The following is a 20412-nucleotide window of genomic DNA, read 5'->3' as shown; positions in this document are numbered from 1 at the left end:
TACAGTTGGCGTGCCTGAGGGATGGGATGCCATCAAAGGGACCTGGACAAGCTCGAGAAGTGGGCCCATGTAAACCTCATGAGGTTCAACAAGGCCAAGTGCAAGGTCCTGCGCCTGGGTTGGGGCAACCCCTGATATCAGTACAGGCTGGGAGATGAAGGGACTGAGAGCAGCCCTCCTGAGAAGGACTTGGGCTTACTGGTGAATGAAAGATTGGATATGAGCTGACAACGTACACTTGCAGCCCAGAAAGCCAGTTGTATCTTGGGCTGCATCAAAAGGAGTGTGGCCAGCAGGTTGTGAGAGGTGTTTCTGCCCCTCTGCTCTGGTGAGATCCCACCTGGAGTACTGCATCCAGCTCTGGAGCCTTCAGTTCAGGAAAGACATGGGCCTGTTGGAGAGGGTCCAGAGGAGCCCACAAAGATGATGAGAGGACTGGAACACCTCTCCTTTGAGGACAGACTGAGAGAGTTGAGATTGTTCAGCCTGGAGAAGAGAAGGCTTCAGGGAGAGAGACCTTATTGTGACCTTTGAGTACTTAAAAGGGACCTATAAGAAAGATGGGGACAGACTTTTTAGCTGGATCTGTTGTGACAGTACAAGGAGTAATGGTTTTAAACTAAAGGGGGGAGATTCAGGCCAGACATGAGGAAGAAAGTTTTTACAATAAGGGTGGTGGAACAGTGGCACAGGTTCCCCAGAGAGGTGATCGATGCCCCATCCCTGGAAATGTTCAAGACCAGGCTAGATCGGGCTCTAAGCAACCTGATCTAGTTGAAGATGTCCCTGCTCATTGCAGGGGGGTTGGACTAGATGATCTTGAGGTCCCTTCCAACCCAAACTATCGTATGATTCTGATTCAGATACTGATTAGGAGAGCTTTCCATCTGAGAGCTTGAAGTGTGTGTGGACAGTATGTACTGAGGAATGTATAAAGAAATACTCTTTATAACATATAAGTGTTTCTAAGGCATAATGTGTGCCTCTGTACCTTGAGTTGCTGTATGTTAGAAAGAAGGTACTTGAATTGCTTTGTGTACTTTTGCATACCTTAATGGTAACAAAGTAAATAACTGAATATTTTGCTGCAATTGGTATTTGGATGAAGCGTGTTTCTACACAATTTTAAGAGCAGCTTTTTACTTTGTTATTCTTTTTCTTGTCCGTTGTGATTTGAATTATCACTTAAATGGGCTCTTAGCACTGTCACTGGCCTCAATCTTGTGGTGATCGTTGTGTGGATGTAAAGTTCTATTAAAGTACTTTTCTGTCCTCTTTTATTTCTCAAAGATACTTCTCAAATAACATTACTGGAAGGAGGGTAGGGTTTGGACAGAGTTCTGAAATCCTTTCATTTAATATGGCCTGAATGATTTACAAAGAAATACTATTTAAAACAGGAGTGTCAAACTTGTTTTCACTGGGGACCACATCAGCTTTGCGGTTGACTTCAGAAGGTTGAATGTAATTTTAGGACTGGGTAAATGTAGGAGTAGTCACATTTATCCAGTCCTAAAGTTACGTTTGGCCCTTAGAAGTCAACTGCAAAGCTGATGTGGTCCCTGATGAAAACGAGTTTGACACCTCCGATTTAAAGCATTTATGGCTATTTAATTAAACTTTTTTTTTTTTTTTTTGTCATTAGTTTGCCTGTTGTACATTTCAAACCAAACAATATAATATTTGACTTTTGGATTTGATCAGTAGCTGCTTTAATTAGGAAATCTTGTGAGGTTTAGATGTTAATAGTTGTTATTTTTAAGGAAAGTGCAGCGCCCGTAAGTGACCACTACTTGTCAGTATTTTACCATCTTAACAGGATCATCTTCCTAAACCTCAGTTATTAAATTATGTATTTTCAGAGTCTAGCTGAACACAATAATACATTTGTTTCAGTCTTTCTTGTGTCTGTCTTGTCTTTCTGTTTGTCTTTTAGACGATGTATGAACTGTTCATGTGTATTGTACTGTTGTTATAGTCATAGGCTGATTATTAACCAAGATGATATCTAGTTGTATACTGGCCATAAAGAAAGCTTGACATATACAATTTTTCATTTTTAATTTCTAAATTTGCATTATGATTTTGAATCTGTAGTCTGTATGTGCTATGTGCAGGTGGATAAATTTTTTTTCTCTACATTTTTAAGTATCTTTTAAGTTAGTGTTTAAACATAGCAATGCACACTATCTGTTTAAACAGCAATTACTGCAAATTAGAAAATTGCAATTAGCAAAGAGAAATTAGTGCGAATCATACATCTTCACTTTCTTCCATGTTCCTGATGTAAACATGGAATCATAGAATAGTTTGGGTTGGAAGGGACCTTCAAAGCTCATGTAGACCAGCCCCCCCTGCAATGGACAGGGACATCTTCAACTAGATCAGCTTGCTCAGAGGCCCGTCCGGCCTGGCCTTGAATGTCTTCAGGGATGTTTCTGATTAGAAGGGAGAACAAATATGCTCATCTTGCCAGTGCTACTGACACACACACACACACATATATATATGTGCGTGTGTATACGCGCATATGCATATATACCTATATATGTATATACACGTGTATATATACGGGTATACGTATATACCTATATAGGTGTGTGTGTATATACACGTGTATATATACGGGTATACGTATATACCTATATAGGTGTGTGTGTATATACACGTGTATATATACGGGTATACGTATATACCTATATAGGTGTGTGTGTATATACACGTGTATATATACGGGTATACGTATATATATATATGTACATATGTGGGTTGCTCTAATAAAATACATTTGTTCTGTCAACTAAAACTGTTTTGAGATTCTTCAGTGCTTTACTTTGAACATGAAGATACCATCAACTTGGACTGGTTGTTTGTATTTATGCATCCATTTTCTAAAACAAGATCAAGTATCATGTTGAATAACAGACTTTAAACAGCTTTTATATGTATTAGTTGTCCTGGATGGCTCTCCTAATTCCTGTGTTTGGCTTCCTGGATTTCTGTGAAGTAAGTCCATGTAGTCATGCTTTGGATGCTTTAGGTGAACAGAATCATCTTTATAGAACATTTTGAACTGTGGTAAGGCAATGGCTACAGTTATGTCTTACGCTAATAACTTGGGTAGGCAAGGAAGTGTTTTTTTCCCATTTTCTTTATGCAACTGGATACTTAGATTCTGTTTGCCTCCCGCTGCACATACTGTGAAGTGCCAGGGGCTGGTGAACTTTCAAGAGAAAGTGGGATAGACTGTTGGTCATATGCATTATTGAAAATTCTCTCCATGCATGTCTTTATCTCTGATCTTTTTAGGCAGACATAAACTTGGTCTGTTCTCTGAGCCATCTGGATGTTTCAATGTGTCATTCATACCCCCCCCTTGGCTCTGGGCTGTGCCACCTGTGGCTAATGGTTTATCTTTTGATTGTAGTTTGAATCTGACTATTGCAACATAAGCAAGTCTCATACGTATCTGTCACTGAAATATCCAGGCAGTCTTTAAATGCCTGGCTGGTATGTCTATGTAACATACTTGGACCAATGATAGCTGCTAATGTATCAAGTTAGGGCAAGAATTTTCGTTCAGATTAGGATGTGGTACATTTTTGCTTCATTTTAAAATATGGCATGAGGTTGGTCTGGTTGTGTATTTTTGCTCTTCGGAATATAATTCACTGAACAGTCTCACTTTGAAAGAGAAAATTTCAGTTCGTGGTCTTTGCATTACTTTCAAAGTTACTTTCAAATAATCTGCTTTTATTTAAAAAAACAAACCCAAACAAACCCCCAAACCCTAAAAATAGTAGAGTTAAATTCCAGTAAAAGTTCTGATTTTCTATTGGAAGATTTTAGTAAGTTGGAAGGACTGAGAACTGTTGTTACAGAGGCCTCCACATAGTGTTCACCATATATAAGAAAAAATACCTGTCTAGCAGGGAGTAAATTATTTTATCAGTTTGAAGTTTTGGGGTTTGATATGCTGTGTATGGATGAGGTAAGCTGAGCTGGGGTATGCCACGTATGTTAATATTCTAATACTGTCTATGGTAGTGAACTTTTTAAAAAGACCTGTAAGAATTACTCTACTGGGTCAAACTAAAAGTTCATCTGTCCTGGCAGGGACAAGAGCCTGTTTCTGACCACCTGGGCAGGCAGTGTAAAATCTAGCTGGTCTCTCCTGAAACCATGCTGTGTAAACCTCTTTACATAAAGTTCTCTGTTTCCTTGTGGCCTCCTCCATGCCTGACCCCTCCAAGGCCTCCTCAGCCTCCTTGTCAGTCTCCTCCTGCCCAACCTGGACACAAATGCTTTCAAGAGGAGGATCTTGGTGGGGGAAACCTAATGGCTGCAGGCCTGTTCCCCTTCCTTGGTGCTTCAGCACCGTCAGGCAGAGCTCTTCTGGGCAGCATCTGCCTGTTGCTTGGGAGCAATCACAGAACATGTGTAGGAACTGCTCAGCATCACCTTCCTAGTTACCGTTTTTGACCATTTGGCTTCCCCAGCCCCTTCTTTGGAGACAACAAATGAAATCAAAGAATCAGTTGGGTCTTTACATAGTATTTTTTTTTCTATTTTCTTCAGCCTTTTTTTTCCCAAGAGAAGTCTCACATAGAGAAACCTCTAGTGGAGAAAAAACAAGAGTGGCACAAACCAGTGAGAGAAAATGATTTAAAAAGGAGTACAAGAAGGAGAGAAAACATAGAATTAGCTCTTACCTATGTAGTTTCTGAATTGTCAGTAACAACTGATGCTTGTCTGGCTGTGAATGACCAGATGTTTTAATTTCTTGATGACGTTTTGATTGTTCAGTGATTGCTTACATAGCACCTACTGGAAAAATGCAGGTTTCACAGTTGAAGCAGTACACATGTGGTATGTTTAATTTATTGTAACATCTCATTCTTTTTGTAGTATTTTAACTGTCATATATGTAAGTTATTTATTAAAAATGAAATGATTATGGGCTATTTTTACAGTATACAGAAAATAAAACTGAGCATCATATTTGTAGTATCGGTGATAAAAAAAGACTGCCTTTGTATTTGAAATTATTGCTATTTAAGAGGATCACTGAATGGTGTTTAGGCTATTAAGTTGAAATAGTGTATGAATTAATGTGCTAATTTAATTTAATTTAGTGGTTTCTTCTGGGAATTAGAATGTACTGCTGCTGCAGAGACATACTTCTTGCCTTCAGCAGGGAAATCTTTGGTAGTTTTCCTGGTATTTCTAATTCCATCCCACCTTTAGCATTTTTCTTGTGATGCTGACATCTCTAGCAAAATTTGAAATTGAAAACATGCGTTTTTGGTCCTGCATTAATTATTTAGTGCCAAAGATAAGGTTGGCATACAGTTGACTATATAGTGAAGCTCATCCGTGGTTAGGACACATCACGTGTCCCTAGTAGACTGTTCTTTACCGCTACTTGTAGTCATTTAAAAAACAAAAACCAAACCAAACAAAAAAACCCCCAACTCAACCAAAAAAACCAACCACAAAACAACCAAACAGATCTCGTGCAATAATGACATTAGCTAAAATTATGTTCATCTGTAAATTTTGTTTGGGTAGCTTTTTTTGGGGATCTCTTTAGATTTTAAGTAAAGTCGGAGTGTGTGAGGTCTCTGTGCAGCACTGGGTTTTATACTTGACTGGAATGATAGATCTGAATCTGTACTGAATGCTTAGAGAAAAATCTTAAAGTCTTACAGTCTTAAAATCTTACAGTCTTAAAGTATCTATGAATCAATAAGATTAAAAGTATAATTCTTTATGTAGCATAATATTTTCAGTGGCATAGTTATGATAAATTTCTTCCACCATCTCTGGTTGTAGTATAAGCTGTTTAAGCAGGAGAGTAGTCCAAACTAAAACTGAAACCCTTATGTTTCTTGAGGTGATGATATAAGACTGAGATAAGTGTATAATCCATTTATTTTCTCCACAAAGCTATTTTTAAAAGCAAAACTTCTAAAGCTGAATGCCTGGCTTCACTGAGGTTGATTAATATCTTGCCTTCAGCTTTCACACACTGAAATTGTTCTCCAATATACAGTGAAGAGAAAATGTTCAAAAACTTGAATGAAATTACACTAATTAAAGGGGCAAATTTCAGGGATATTTGTTTAAGGAGATTTTCCTTTAAAATGTAAAATAAAAATGCTGCTCAGGGAGAACAGACTGGGAAAGGCTTTTTTTTTTTTTTTTTTTTTTGTTTTTTTTTGTTTTTTTTGTCTGGACAGGCTATGTAGTTCTGTTGTAGTTGTAGAAAGTAATGGTGGAAGGAATAGATGTACTTACGCTCTGTGATACTGGATGAAAAGTAAAAGGTGGGTGCTACAGTATCTAACTGATTTGTGGGTACTGTGAAAACCCCTTGGCCATGTTTTGCAGCAAAGAAACAAGACTTATTAACAAAGTTACTCAAATTCTCAGCGAAATGTCTCATTATGACGAGTGATCTCTTTGAGCTGGTGTTCCTAAGTGATATTTAAGATGAGCCGATGACGTTGTTATGCCTTGAAACTTCCAAACTTCTGTTGTGTATGTTGCAAATTGTATGTGGTGTTAATGTCTGTGATGTCCAATGCATTCCTTTACCAGTGATTGGCCAGGTTCTGCATATAGTGTTGGTTTGCCGAGGGAAGTGATTTTGAAATTTATATTCATGGAAATTTTATTTTTGTAAGATACTTTAGAGAATGTACTGAAGTCTTTTTATATACCTCAGTTTTGGGTGGAGCGGGGTGGGGGTGGACATGATAGAGTAAGTCCCCAGGGTTTTTATTATTATTCTTATTTTCAAAGGCACACCAATGTCAGTAACTTTTGATCAGGAAGGTTTCAGTTGATTCTGTCTGATACTGTGATTCTAAGTATCTGTCCAGATTCAGATAAAAATAACTTTTTCCTTTTTTTGGCTTGTAACAGAACCTTATGGTAGTATTTTCCTTACTACAGTGCATGGTAGTTCATGTCATGCATATTTTATATTAGAGAATATATTATTTTCATCTGGTATGTTCACAGCTTATCTATAGGGGATCTCTTGAGCCTCTTAGACCTTCATCTCAAAGTCTGACCTTGGGGTCAGCCTTGAGCTTGTGGAGCTCTATATATGGGAAGGATGTTAGTGCTACTTTTGACTTTGTATTTGGCCCTGTTCTGTGCTTGAGCGTGTTTTATGTATGCACAGATTTATTTGTTTTTTCATGACAATATACATTGGCTCCACATGGGAATATTAGAGAGTCAGAAAGCATTTGTCTAGGTCCTCTATCTGTGGATATATCAGATATATCACAATTCTTTCATTTTGACTATGTTACAAAGAAGACTTCTGTAACTTTTATGAAGAAGTTCATGATATACTTTTCCCCTCTAAAGGTTTTAAGGAAGCAAGTCGCTAAAGGAGATGAAACAGAACTTCTGAAAAATAAACTTGTGAAATATGAAAGTGAAAAGAACCAAGTAAGACTTAATTTTTTTTCTTTCTTGTTTGGTTTTAAATAAGTCTAGTGTCATATGTTATAGAATGTGCTTCCTTTTTCAGACAAAACAGGAGCATAAAACTTTCTTTATTCTTGAAGATAACAGGAGGTGTTTTGCATCAGAGGCACTGTAAATGTAGCTATGCTGAACTTCTGACTTTCCTTCAAATATCTTTAGTTATACTGTGTTACTTGTAACAGCTCTTCCATCCTGCCAGGCAGACACGTTTATAACTTGGGGATTATCCTTGAGTTTTCTCTGGTTTGTCTCTGAAATTGTACATAATCTGCTGTTGCTTAATTGCAGCAGCTCAAAGATGCAGCTTTTCTTCATCCCTGCAACTAATGCATGCTAGTTATTTTGCACCAGGATTATTATTAATTAATCTTACTGAACTATCTGTTGCCATATTACTCTCTTCATAGAAAACAAGATTTCTTTTATTTCTGCTCTGACAGGGTTCTAGGGCCATATTACACTTTTTCTAGCTTTTTTCCTCTTATATCGAGTTTAGACTTTCTGTCAATGCTTTCAAAGTTATACCCCTTTATGCTAAAGTATCTATGTAGTATCTATCTATTCTATGTTATGTTATGTCTTCATTCCATTAACATTGCCCTGTTTACTTGGCCCATTTGCCAGCCTCTCAACATCCTTTGAGATTGCTATCTCTGCAATAACAATTTCCTCTGTCAAAAACTCTATTTATTTCCATATGGATCTTTGTGATCTTTGAACTATTTGTGGTAGAAGTCAGAAAATATTTTGGTAGCTTTTGCTGGTTTTTTTTCCTAAGTGGTCATCAGTTTGCTGATTATATCTGATTGAACATTTTAAAATTCCCATAAGATTATATTTTTAGGAAAAAATTTAATTATATGAAATTATGGGCACTTCAATTTTTCAACCATCTTGTTTCCAGAATAATTCAAATACATCTTGCACAATGCAGAAAAAGCACAGAATTTACCACTTACCAGTTCCACTAATGCATGTAATCTCTAACATTTTTGTGAATGAATTATGTAACTTCAAATGTTAAGTCGTTGTCAATTTTAGTTTGAAAGTATGTCTCAAATCCAGGGACAATGTTCTTGAAACTTCTTTAAAAAGTTTGTCTTTAGTTCTTTTACTTTGAAGTGGGTAAAAATTGGCTTTCATGCTTTCTTAATTTTTTTATTATATGTGCCATTTTGTGTCTTCATGTGACACAGAATGTTGTATACAAATTATAGACTGTGTTAAATTTTTTGTGAAATTTAAATAAATATAGCATGGATTTAGTATAAATCAAAGTTGCTTTAAATTTTTGGACAAGTAAGAATATTGTGTATATTATACCTTGTTTTAAATAGATGCTTATACCAATTAATTTCTGCCAGAATTAAATAGTTAAAATGCTCTTTTGTACTATGATGAAAACATTGCTTTTCTTTCAACATCTTCTGAAATGAAAGCTTGAGCAGGAATTGGAGCAGTCCCGGAAAAAGTTGAGTGAATCAGAAGGCTGTAGAGAAGCTCTTTTGCATCAGGTAACTGCTTTGGTGTGGTGAAAATCCTAAAGTTTTCATAGCTGAGTCTTTCTGCTTAATCTTCCTGTCTTGTACTCTGATAACATTGTTTTGGGAGGGAAGAAGGAGATACAGAAATACAGGTTTAAGAGTCTAAAATATGGGGACTGAGCTCTTATGCTTTTCTACTTTCCAAACTTTAATATATATATGTTCATAGATAATAATTACACTAATGGTACTTGTAAGTACATAAACATGTTATTTGTAACTGCCCTTCATACTATGCTTTAGAACAACTTCTATATTGGTAATTGTTATGCAAAGTGCATGCTATAATTGCTGAATTCAGATAAACCAGTGACCTAGAAGTAGTTGCTGTATTGTATACTAACATATAACAAAAATATATAAAAAGCAAACACCTGAAAAACTAAAGTGTGCTGTGAACAAGACTTATTGATGCACATATGATTAAATCTAGAAGTTGCAGGAATCTGGATTATAGCTTTAGAAAAGTGTCCTTTCTTCTAAACATTTCTAATAATGCAGTCTTTCAAGGGAGCTGGGGAAAAAGATGGAAATAAATAGGGAGGGGGCAACTGACACACTTATCTGTTAGCATTAGTTGTTTGCCTTTTGTATCTAGCAGAAGTTTGTGCTGGTTGTATTACTGTTTTTAATTTAGCTCTCTGTGCTTGGATTGTAGTGCTATATGGGTAATATGATTTTGAGCTGTTTTCCTTCAGTACAATTTTAGCATGTCATATTTTCTTTACTTTCACACACACAATGTCATGTCTGTAAGTATTAGATTGTATGTGATAGAAAGGAAAAATGTAAAAAGCCTATTTCTGAAGAATAAATACATTGTATTTTTAATTAGTAGAATTTACATAAAATATATTCCTTATTAAATTTTTATAGATATTTTCACTAGCAATGTAAAAAAACAATTGCAACACATAGAATGTTAGCATTTTGTTCGGTCTAGAGAAATTAATGCTCATCTGTGGTAAAAATAACAAATTAAAATGTTTCCTTTAATTTTGAAAAATCACTTTGTGGCCTATAATTAGGAAAGAACTTGTCTTTTTGTTTACCATCTGCAGAACTCTAGGGATTAATTTATAAATATTACTTGTACATAGCCTTTTTTTGTATTTTATAGTGTTTAACAAAAGTGTGCAGTTTAATCTTCATTCTGTTTTTCACTAAATATTTAACACTTGTACATGCATTTCAGATTGAGGATCTTCGTTCCCAACTTTTGAGAGCAGAAGGGGAGCGTGTAGAGTTGCAACATCAAATTTCACATGTTACTATGCACCGCCAGAGCTACCAAAATGTACAAGATGATGACAGGAGGATTAGAACAGGTACAACTCTCAGATTTTACACTATAGACCTGCAAATTAGTTAGTTAGCCTGGATATTAATTCTCTCTTTGAGTCTAATTTTTCTACTGTTTCAACAAAAGCAGTCATTTAACAGCTCAGCTCTAAGTTAATAAGTACTGGCACCTGAATATTAATAAATAAATAGCAATAAGAATTAAAATTTAAGATGAAATACCATGACTTGCATGGCTAAGACAAATGAAGATTATTAGAGACAATTTCAAAGAAGTGGATAGTGGGGGTTTTTTTGGTGGAAGAAAAACGTTTTAAATATTTTTAAATAATATTTTTTCTGAAATTTTACGTTTCAGTCCATTTGCAGTTTAAATTCTGCCATCTTGAAAATTCTAACAGAAGTCCTTTACCTAGCTGGCTTAAAAGATGAGTTTCATGAATTTCTGGTAGAATTTCTGAGGGGTAACAACATGTTCCAGAGAGGTTAAGAAAATTTTCTGGTATGATGCAGTCAGGGCTTCTGTTTGCAGTATGTCAGAATTTTAGAGATGGAAACATGATGTTTTGAAGAAAAATATTTTTAAAACTTTCAAGACGTAATTGCATATAAAACTACCACTTTAGCAAGGTCTTTGCTACCTTCTTAGTTATCTATCTGTATTTAAACTTTTCAAATATAATAAAAAAAGGCATTAGAGAAAGTATTTGTCTTTCTCCTTATTAACACAGATATGTATTACTCAAGATAACAGAGGAATAGTGACTCCAGGTCCAGTGTCTCTGTGAACGTTTAATTGGTTTGCTTAATGGCTTCTTTTTATATTTTCATACTTCAGCTACTGAATTATCTTGGTTATTAAAATAAGACTCTGACTCTGTTTTACAAATCTCATACAGAGCATTGGAAAATGGGTAGACTTTGTACATGGCTTAGCTTCAGACACGTAACACAATGCAGTCATTTTAATAGTTTTTCTCCAGTCATGTTAATGTATCTGCTTAAAAGTGAATTTATTTGAAACAATACGTCTATCAAGTTAGTGAAAGCGTATTTTGTTTTTTCCATTTGTTTTATAGTTATAAATCAAAACTGTTGTAAAATTATGAACTATATAAAAAATGTACTGGGGCTCTTAAGATATACACATTTATTTATAGAATTTGTGCTGTTGTGTTTCTCCTTACTGCATTATTTCTATTTCTTCGAAGATGTATGGGAAGCATATGGAGATTTTCTTTACCTCTAGTAATTGTTTATGGCCTTTTAATTTCTGTTTGATGAAATTTACAGCTTACTCCCATCAAGAACTTATGTTGTAGTTGTAGGATTTAGACATAAAATTCATAGATAGTGTGACTTCCAAATCAGGAGGTATTACTCTGGTGGGATAAGATCCCAGCCTTGAAGTTTGCAGCCAGGTTTTGTTTACACTAGAATTTCCCAATGTTTCTTCCAACCTATTTTATTTTATTGGGGGAAAAACCCCATGAAATGACTTGATAGACAGAAAAATAGTGTCGCATTCTTTAAAAGGTTATGATATAGGTATAGCCATGTTTTTGCAGATACGTTGATCAAAATCAACAGTGGTAGAATAGTCTTAAGTAGAGAAGAAAATTAGCAAATGGGAAATGACGAAAAAATTCCACAAGTTGATGTTTCTGCTGGGCCTATTGTTCTGTTCTTACTATTTTATAGTAGCTGAAAGATATGAGAGAGAGAAGCAAGAACTAGAGAAACACATTTTGGAGCTTAAAGCAAAGCTGAGTCATAATACTGTAATGTCAGAGGTAGAAGAACTAAAGAAATGCATAGAACGTAAGGACAAGGAGAAAGCCCAGCTTGTAATGCACATACAGGTAAGTGTTTTTGTTTGTTGATTTGCTTTTTAATACCTTTCTATGTGTTTAAGGTAGGTGATGTGCCAGATTAGGGAGTAACTCTTAAAAGAAAGAGTAACTGTCATGCTCTTCCTATTCTTGTTAATAAATTAAGAAAGGTATTTGCTATTGTCCATGAATTTTTGGTTTGGATTACTTGTCTTTCACACATGCAAAGTAAAGGTGATCTGATTTTTATCAGCAGTGACCATTAATAATGGTTTCTGGAATTACTGTTATAAGTTAGAATTTACTTCCTTATTCCCTATTCCATCATGCTTTAGAACTAAAGTTAAACTTTAAGCAAAATGGGATACCTTGTTCTGTGAGATAGTGCAGTAGAGTAACAATAATATATCATAACTGCTCTCTTTTAATGATTAGATGAAATATAATAATTATATGAATAAATATTAGCATTCTTACTTATGGTACACATGCTATTTGAAGTGATTCTCCGTGAAAAGCGTAACAGCGGTCTCTGACCCTGGAATTTTAGTTAGAGGACTTTTACCTTGAACACAAAAAGGGGTATAAGGAGACAGTAGCCTTTTTTTTGTTTGTTTGTTTTAGACAGGATATTTATGTATTTTTGGATCTTGTCTGGATTTGTTATTGGTAGTAAGATCCCTGAACAGTAACTGTTTGCTACTGTGTTTCATGACTGTCAGGAGAAATTAGGGTATTTTCAAAACCCCATGTGGGATTTCAGTAGTCAAGTATATAATATTTGTTGTACTTGTTTTGGGACATTCAGTAAAATGGGCATTTTGTATTATGTGTTTATTTTTCCAGTGAAGGTACTTTTCTTTGCAAGAGTGTTGTATCACTTTGGAAATTCAAAAGTAGGAATTTTGTTTTTCTTTTTGTTCAGTTCTGCTGTTTTTCCATGTGAACTTGCATTTAGAAAAGACTGAAGTCTCAAAATAAGTTCCTACATGCTTCATAAAAATTGGTCACTGAACAGGTTTAAAAAGACCTAGAGTGTTCCTATAGAGGACAAAGCAAACAGAACTCATTTCCTGATGCCCATGAGCACTTGTGTTCTAGCTGGCCAATGCAACTCCAGACTAACCCAAAACATGCTGGTTTATTGTTTTTTGGGGCCTGAGAAATTCCTGTTACTTTGGTGGCAGGAGTTAATGGGATAAAAACCCATAGAAACCCCTGTTTTATTTTTTTAATTTTTTTTTTTCAAACTTCTGCTTGTCCAACATGCTTTCTTGAGGGTCAGAATGATGTTCTAATACTGATTTCCTGATCTGTGAAAATACTGCTGGAAGAGTGCTCAGCTGGGGTCGTTGCCATTGCTTTAAGTTAGAAATCTTTGACTTCCCCAATTATTTCAACAGAACATACTTTGTACTTCTTATCTGCTTCCCACTGCCACTCTCCTACAGAGGCAGTAACAGGAAAATAACTGGTGTATTTTTATTTTAATGAGACATCAAGGAATGCGAGGATGTGAATTTCTAAACTTACATGCTAACAAAGCATTTTGTCAAGCCTGTTCTAACAGCTGCTCCTATCAGATAGTCTGATTCCCAGTTGGAAGTGACCAGTCATGTTTGACTTGAGCGTTTTTTATCTTTGGTTAGTGGGCAGGATGTAACTGCACTTCCCTCTGGTGTACATGTGATATTAGAAATTTCTTTTGATTTATTTAAATGTCATTATTTTCAACATTTGAGTTTTATGTGTTGTACATTTAGTACCTGACAGTTGCCATAAACTCACAATATGATGTAAAATAGAGGATAAAACGGATTATAATCACATTCTTAAACTCATTTTTAAAAGTGAGTTCAATCTCAAATTAATTTTTAAATTTAATAGAAAATTGATTTCAGTTGCTATAGTTTACTTGAGGATGCTTGTGTAAGATCTTGCTGATGTATGCAACTATCTTAAATATATTTTTCTGTGTGGAACTATATAGATATGAGGCTGTTATAGCTAACTATTTTGACGTGACTGTTATGGCTTAGAAATAAATGGATTATGAAGATGCAATGCCCTAATTTCTCTGTAATAATCTTAGACTCTTATGCTGGTGAAATTGTTTGATTTACTATAATTACTTCTCATTCTAATTAGGTTAAAGTAGTCTTACAGTATTGTCTGGTACAGTAACAGCAGTCAGATTGTTAAAATATTTCAAATTTTCTGAAAGTTATTGATTTGTTTATTTGAGATAAGAAGTGTTCTAGTAAATGCCTTTCAGCCATATGCAGATGGATGAAGATCTTTTCCTCATTAAAATTCATTTTATGTCTTTTTCACCCTATAAAGATGAAGTTGTTAGCCAATTATTTTCATTATATGAGCCAGTTAAGATATCTGAAAATCAAAAAGTAACTATTTTCTAAAGATAAAGAGAGATTCTTATAAAATAAGCTAAATCAATACCTTCAATGGTGTTCAAATGCTGAAATAGTACTACAGATAGATTGCAAATGTACAGGTGCTATTCACTTTGATAAAGTTTCTATGTAGAATCATATATCAACTTGAAAAAAAAGCGTGTTTTACCTATATCTTATATTTAGATAAACCATTTCCTGTCACAGCAAGTAATGGGTCACGCTTTGGGAAAATATGGAGGAGGCAGGTATAATATACCTTTTACTGAACAAATACCCTTCTTGTCTGATTCAATGTGCACATCTTTGATTATACAATTCACAGAATTTATGCTTACATGAAAAATTCTGGATTAAAAGTTCTTGATGGTTAGATAAAATATGATTAGGAAGAGATGCAGATTAGGTTAGATGAATAAACTGATATATGAACTCTGAATTCAGGAAAAGTTGATAAGAGAAATAATTTATATAGCATTGTTGAAAACAGTATCAATGACGAGCAGTATGATTACATAGCATTAGAATCTGGTGACTACACTGCTGAGATACAGAGCAGAAAGAAGAGAGGATGGAGAAAAATAAACATAGATCTACTTTAGGTGACTAATGTAATTAGCATGGTGGGGTGACATGTGGCTGTGTTTTTAACAGTATAGAATGTTTGCACCTAACTGTGATCTAAGGCATTAGTTCAGTAAATTGTAGCAAATTTGTGATCCTCACTTGCATTTTTAACTGTTCATAAAAGTTTTAAGGAATGTGGCACTAACTACCCTATGTGTTCTGCTCTCTATACCTAGAATGAATTTTGTTTTGCAGTTTGTGGTGATTTGATTTTATAAATTAGGTGTTGAAAATGCAAGTTAAAAGTATGATATGTGTAGTCAAGCTAGTAACTAGAAGTCCAAACTATGTTTGTTACCAGAATGTAACATGTTTCGTGCCTATGGTGATTAGTTTACACTTTATACGGAAAAATAACTAGGCACCAAGTAGAAAATGTTGGCATCTTTCTGTGCCTCTAGTTTCTTACAAAAGTTGAAAGCTAGATTACATATTGAGATTTTGGATATGAAGAAAATTAGATGCACAGCCGTTCTAGTAGGGGCAAATGTTGCATCTGTTTTTGAGTTTGTTGATCACCTCTGTTCTGTGTCATCTCAGGCAATCCCTGAGATCAGATGGTCGGAGCCAGTGCAGCTGGAGCTGCATCTTGAGGTACAGGGGGTTTTTGGGACCCGGCAGCTCTTGTGAAAGTGGCTGACATGGTGTGGGCGTTGCCAGGCTAATGGCGATCACACCGCCGCCCCAGCCTTGAAAAAGCCTCAGGGAGGGCAGCGCTCCAGGTGCTGGGAGGTGAGACCAGTGTGTGAAGCTGTGAGTACCACCCACACTGTGCTGCAGCAGCGGGTGCGGTAGCTCGTGCAGCAGGGTGCAGAGGTTCTGTCCCTCCTTGCTCGGTAGACCATCTCGCCTGCTGGCAGTCTCCCAGACTGCAGCTGACCATGGTCTCCTCCAGACAGAGGGTTTGCCCCAAAAAGACTGTGTTGACCCAGACGGAGGACCTGCCCTGGTCTGTGGCTGTTCAGGTCTCTGGCTGCAGGGAGTGCCAGAGACCGCTGCTGCTGCTGCTGAGGGAGGGAGGCAGCATTCCACCTGCGTGAGGTGTGAGCAGGTGGGAGATCTGCTCAGCATGGTGGTGGAACTTAAGGAGGAGGTTGAGAGACTGAGGACCATCAGAGAGTGTGACAAGGAGGTTGACTGGTGGAGTATTGAAACATCAACTAATGTTGGCTCTAGTATGCTTGCTACATTTTCGAACATTTTTTTGCTTTGTTTTAGAAACATCTACCAAGCTGCTGGATTCTCTTTCTATTCATCACTGCTTTCCAACATGCCCAGTGTAAAACTGGGTAACACCTGTTACTTTTGTGGTGAATGCTATTCTTTCCTTGTCTATTTCCTTTTTCCTCTCATCTGTTTATATTCATTTCCTTATCTTTCTATTTGCTTTATTCCATATTTGTCTAGTGTTTAACATAATGAGGATTTTGGAAAATGATTCCTTCTCAAACTGAAAATTTAAACAAGAACAACCAGAAGAGGAACAAATGCAGAAAGTAAAATACTGCACAGAGTAACCATGTACTTTATATCTTGTGTTGAAGTTTTTTTACCATTGCAGAGGGAGAGATTCTGTGGGCTAACAGGGCTTCCTCTGGTAGTCAAGAAAATCTTTTATGCTATTCATATTTTAGATAGAAATGTAATTTAACATCACTGTATGTTGTTTTATAAGGTTTCATATTGCATATCTTGCAAGTTAAAATTATTATGTTTTGCTATGATTATTCAGGTATTAACATCTGACTTGGAAAACAGGGAGAAACAGCAGGAAAAAATGCTGGACCAGCTAAAGGAAATACAGAGTTGCTACAAGGCTTGTGAGAATGGACGTAGACAAACTGAACTCCAGTCTGCTGAGTTAGCCCAACAGGTTGAAGAGACTACCAAAGAAGCAGAACGATACCTCACTGAATTCAAGCATTCAGAGGCACTCAGGCTCGAGATTGAGAAAAAGAGAGAAGATCTGAAGGTGAGAGCACAGGAAACCATCCGCCAATGGAAGCTGAAATGTAAGAAACTGGATCGTGAGGTGGAAAAACAAAATGAAACTATCAACCAACTGATGGACAAGAACAGTCAGGTAAGATTGACTGTTTTTTGTTTGTTGTGGGTTTTTTGTTTGTTTTTTATTATTATTACCATTCCCATTTATTTTACAAATGAAGGTAAGGAGTTCGTTTATGCAAACTGTGACTTACACCACCTGCCTCCTGAAGTTCTGGACCAAATTTTCTGGTGAACTATAAAACATCTAATAGGTGGCAATATTTTTTAGCTATTATGGAATTCTGCATTTTCCTCTTTATCCCTTATTTATTTCAGTCTCTTTGTTTAATCAAAGCTTTCTCCTTGTAGAGAAGAAAGTTCCTCCATGAATATTGCTTTTACTTTATCTTTTCAGTTAACAGTTAATGTACCTTATTTTTAGTTAATTTTTAAAGAAATAATGTGATGTTATTTTTTGTAAAAAATTTAATCACATTAAGTAATAACCCAAGTTCAAGTTATGCATTGTCTTATGTACTGGACAGTGGTCACATCTTTTGAAAGCAGGTGTTTATTTTCACCATGTAGGTCAGATTGTTAGCAGACCGTAATGCTGTGTGGACTTTAACACAACTGGTGTATTTTTTAATTCCAATCTGTATTTAAGCTTTTCTCAGAGTCTAGGCTTATTAATGACGTGTATTATTTCAAGTAAAGACAGCAGGTTCTGAAATACCATAAGGACTGCAGTTTGGTTTGGATTTGATGTTTGGAGCAGAAAAGTAGATATTTTTTTTGTTTGAGAATGTACAGAGCTTTTAGCAAAATCTGGAGATTTGAGCAAAAAAGGCACTCTGCCCGCATTTGAATGAACATGCTGCCAATACCTGCCATGAAATTCCTAGGTTTTTGTTCGTGTACATAGTTTGTGTTCCTTATATTTTTGTACATTTTTAAATGCTTTTCATGTATGTTTTCAGCATCTTCCTTGTGTTTTTTTTTTCAGAACTTTTTATTTGAAAAAATGAGTTCGAAATTTGATCACGTAACATTTCTGGGCTTTTAAATTGTTTTTGTTCAGTGTGGCAAACCACTTATTCTTCTCTTCCTCCTCCTAAAAGTTTTCTCAGGAAAATCTATTGGGTCTTTTGTTTTGTTTTCTGACTTAGCAGAATTCCTTGACTCTTCCTGCTCCTGATGCTGCTTTAAAGGCAAGCACTCGCATCAATGTTAATACTCATCATCCTGTCTTGGAATAGTAGTAGAAACCATCATTCTGTCTGTAATGAATCTGAGTGTCTATATTTTCCAGTGACTGAGTCAAAAGGTGCCTGTTCCTATAGTGGTTGGTGTAGTGCTAAATTTCATGCTGTGAGCGTTTATCTTAACTTACATGTTCTGCTGGTGCAGTCTACTATATTGTATGCCCTATGTTTGCTTTAATAGAGGTTCCTTCACCTCTTCTCACTCTTTTTCTAGTGATGTGCATCCAATTTAGGTTACTAAATCTGATGGGATTGGGATGGCTCCATGCTGTCCACTGTTTTGCCCTGCTCAAATATTGTAGTTTCTAAGGGGTACGTGGTGTGAAGTATGGCAAGTCTGCATTCATCCTGTGTTGTTCCTGATCCAATAACCTATTTTAAAACTGGTACATGAATGTATGAGTGTGGTCAGAGTGCGAAGTCACAGTGGCGCTAATAACAAGTTGAAATTAATAAACTCTAGCAAATCTAAGATGTGACTCCTGGGGTTGCTGTTTCATTCCTGAGCTACCTAGCATATTCCATATTTTTTGTTATAATTTACTCTATCCATACTCCAACAATTAATTCCATAGTAATCTTGTTGTATTGGTTAGCCCTAATAGTAGTCTGAGGAAATGATGTTTGCAAACATTCAGAAAGTTGTTCATCACAGAATCACACAGTTGAGGTCCCTTCCAATCCATAACAAAGATCATCTAGTCCAATCCCCCTGCTGGAGCAGTAGCACCTAGATGAGGTTGCACAGCAATGTGTCCAGGTGGGTTTTGAATGTCTCCAGAGAAGGAGACTCCACAGCCTCCCTGGGCAGCCTGTTCCAGTGCTCTGTTACTGTCACTGAGAAGAAGTTTCCTCTCAAATTTAAGTGAAACCTCCTGTGTTCCAGGTTGAACCCATTACCCCTTGTCTTGCCATTGGTTGTCACCGAGAAGAGCCTGGTTCCATCCTCCTGACACTCACCATTTACATGTTTGTAAATTTAATTAATATTTTACATATTAATGAGGTCAGCCCTCAGTCTCCTCTTCTCCAAGCTAAAGAGACCCAGCTCCCTCAGCCTTTCCTCATAAGGGAGGTGCTCCACTCCCTTAATCATGTTCATTGCCCTGCACTGGACCTTCTCCAGCAGTTCCCTGTCCTTGAACTGAGGGGCCCAGAACTGGACACAATATTCCAGATGTGGTCTCACCAGGGCAGAGTAGAGAGGAAGGAGAACCTCTCTCGACCTGCTAGCCACCCCCCTTGTAATACACCCCAGGATGCCATTGGCCCTCTGGCCACAAGAGCGCAGTGCTGGCTCATGGTCATCCTGCTGTCTACCAGGACCTCCAGGTCCCCTTCCCCTGTACTGCTCTCCAGCAGGTCCCTTCCCAGCTTTTACTGGTACCTGGAGTTGTGCTTGCCCAGATGCAAGACTCTACACTTGCCTTTATTATATTTCATTAAATTTTTCCCTGCCCAACTCTCCAGCCTGTCTAGGTCTCGCTGGATGGTGGCACAGCCTTCTGGTGTGTCAGCCACTCCTCCCAGTTTGATGTCATCATTGGCTGATCTCCTACTTAGGTAAATGGAGGTGTTAAGGAAAGGAAGAAAACCTGAATTATTTAGAAGTCATACATGTCTCTATGAGAGTTAAATGAGAAGCACGAAGTAGAGGAGAGTTGTGAATAACAAGCATGAGGAGCCCCAAAATGCTCTGAAATAACTATTCATGTAGACATTTGATAGTGCTGTCCACCTTGACATTTTCTTTGTTGCATAAGATTCCTTGATATGGGTTTAACCTCTTTTTTGACACAAATACATCCAAATGCTAGATGCAGTCACTTTGGTTTAGGCTGCATTTAAGAACTGTTGTCGGTATTTGTTCCTATTTCAAAAATCATCAGCATCTTACCAATGAACTTGGGGTAAGTGTCACTCCTGAGGA

General features: G+C 36.5%; 1 protein-coding gene across 10 annotated transcripts in view; it reads left to right on the top strand.

The window, feature by feature from the left end:
• Positions 1-20412, top strand: part of CEP128 (centrosomal protein 128) — a 133110-nt gene that overhangs the window by 26147 nt on the left and 86551 nt on the right. For all 10 annotated transcript variants that reach the window (XR_011739411.1, XM_071809533.1, XM_071809529.1 and 7 more), the window contains 5 exons: positions 7387-7470; positions 8949-9023; positions 10249-10381; positions 12057-12217; positions 16961-17311. Coding sequence is in view for 9 of the 10 variants with exons in the window: in XM_071809533.1 (XP_071665634.1) it covers positions 7387-7470; positions 8949-9023; positions 10249-10381; positions 12057-12217; positions 16961-17311 (804 nt within the window). In the remaining variant the exon portion in view is untranslated. The remainder of the gene's footprint in view (positions 1-7386; positions 7471-8948; positions 9024-10248; positions 10382-12056; positions 12218-16960; positions 17312-20412) is intronic.

The sequence above is a fragment of the Patagioenas fasciata genome, chromosome 5 (assembly GCF_037038585.1).
Source record: "Patagioenas fasciata isolate bPatFas1 chromosome 5, bPatFas1.hap1, whole genome shotgun sequence".
In the NCBI taxonomy this organism is placed as follows: Eukaryota; Metazoa; Chordata; class Aves; order Columbiformes; family Columbidae; genus Patagioenas; species Patagioenas fasciata.
This window is presented reverse-complemented; position numbering and strand designations above follow the sequence as displayed.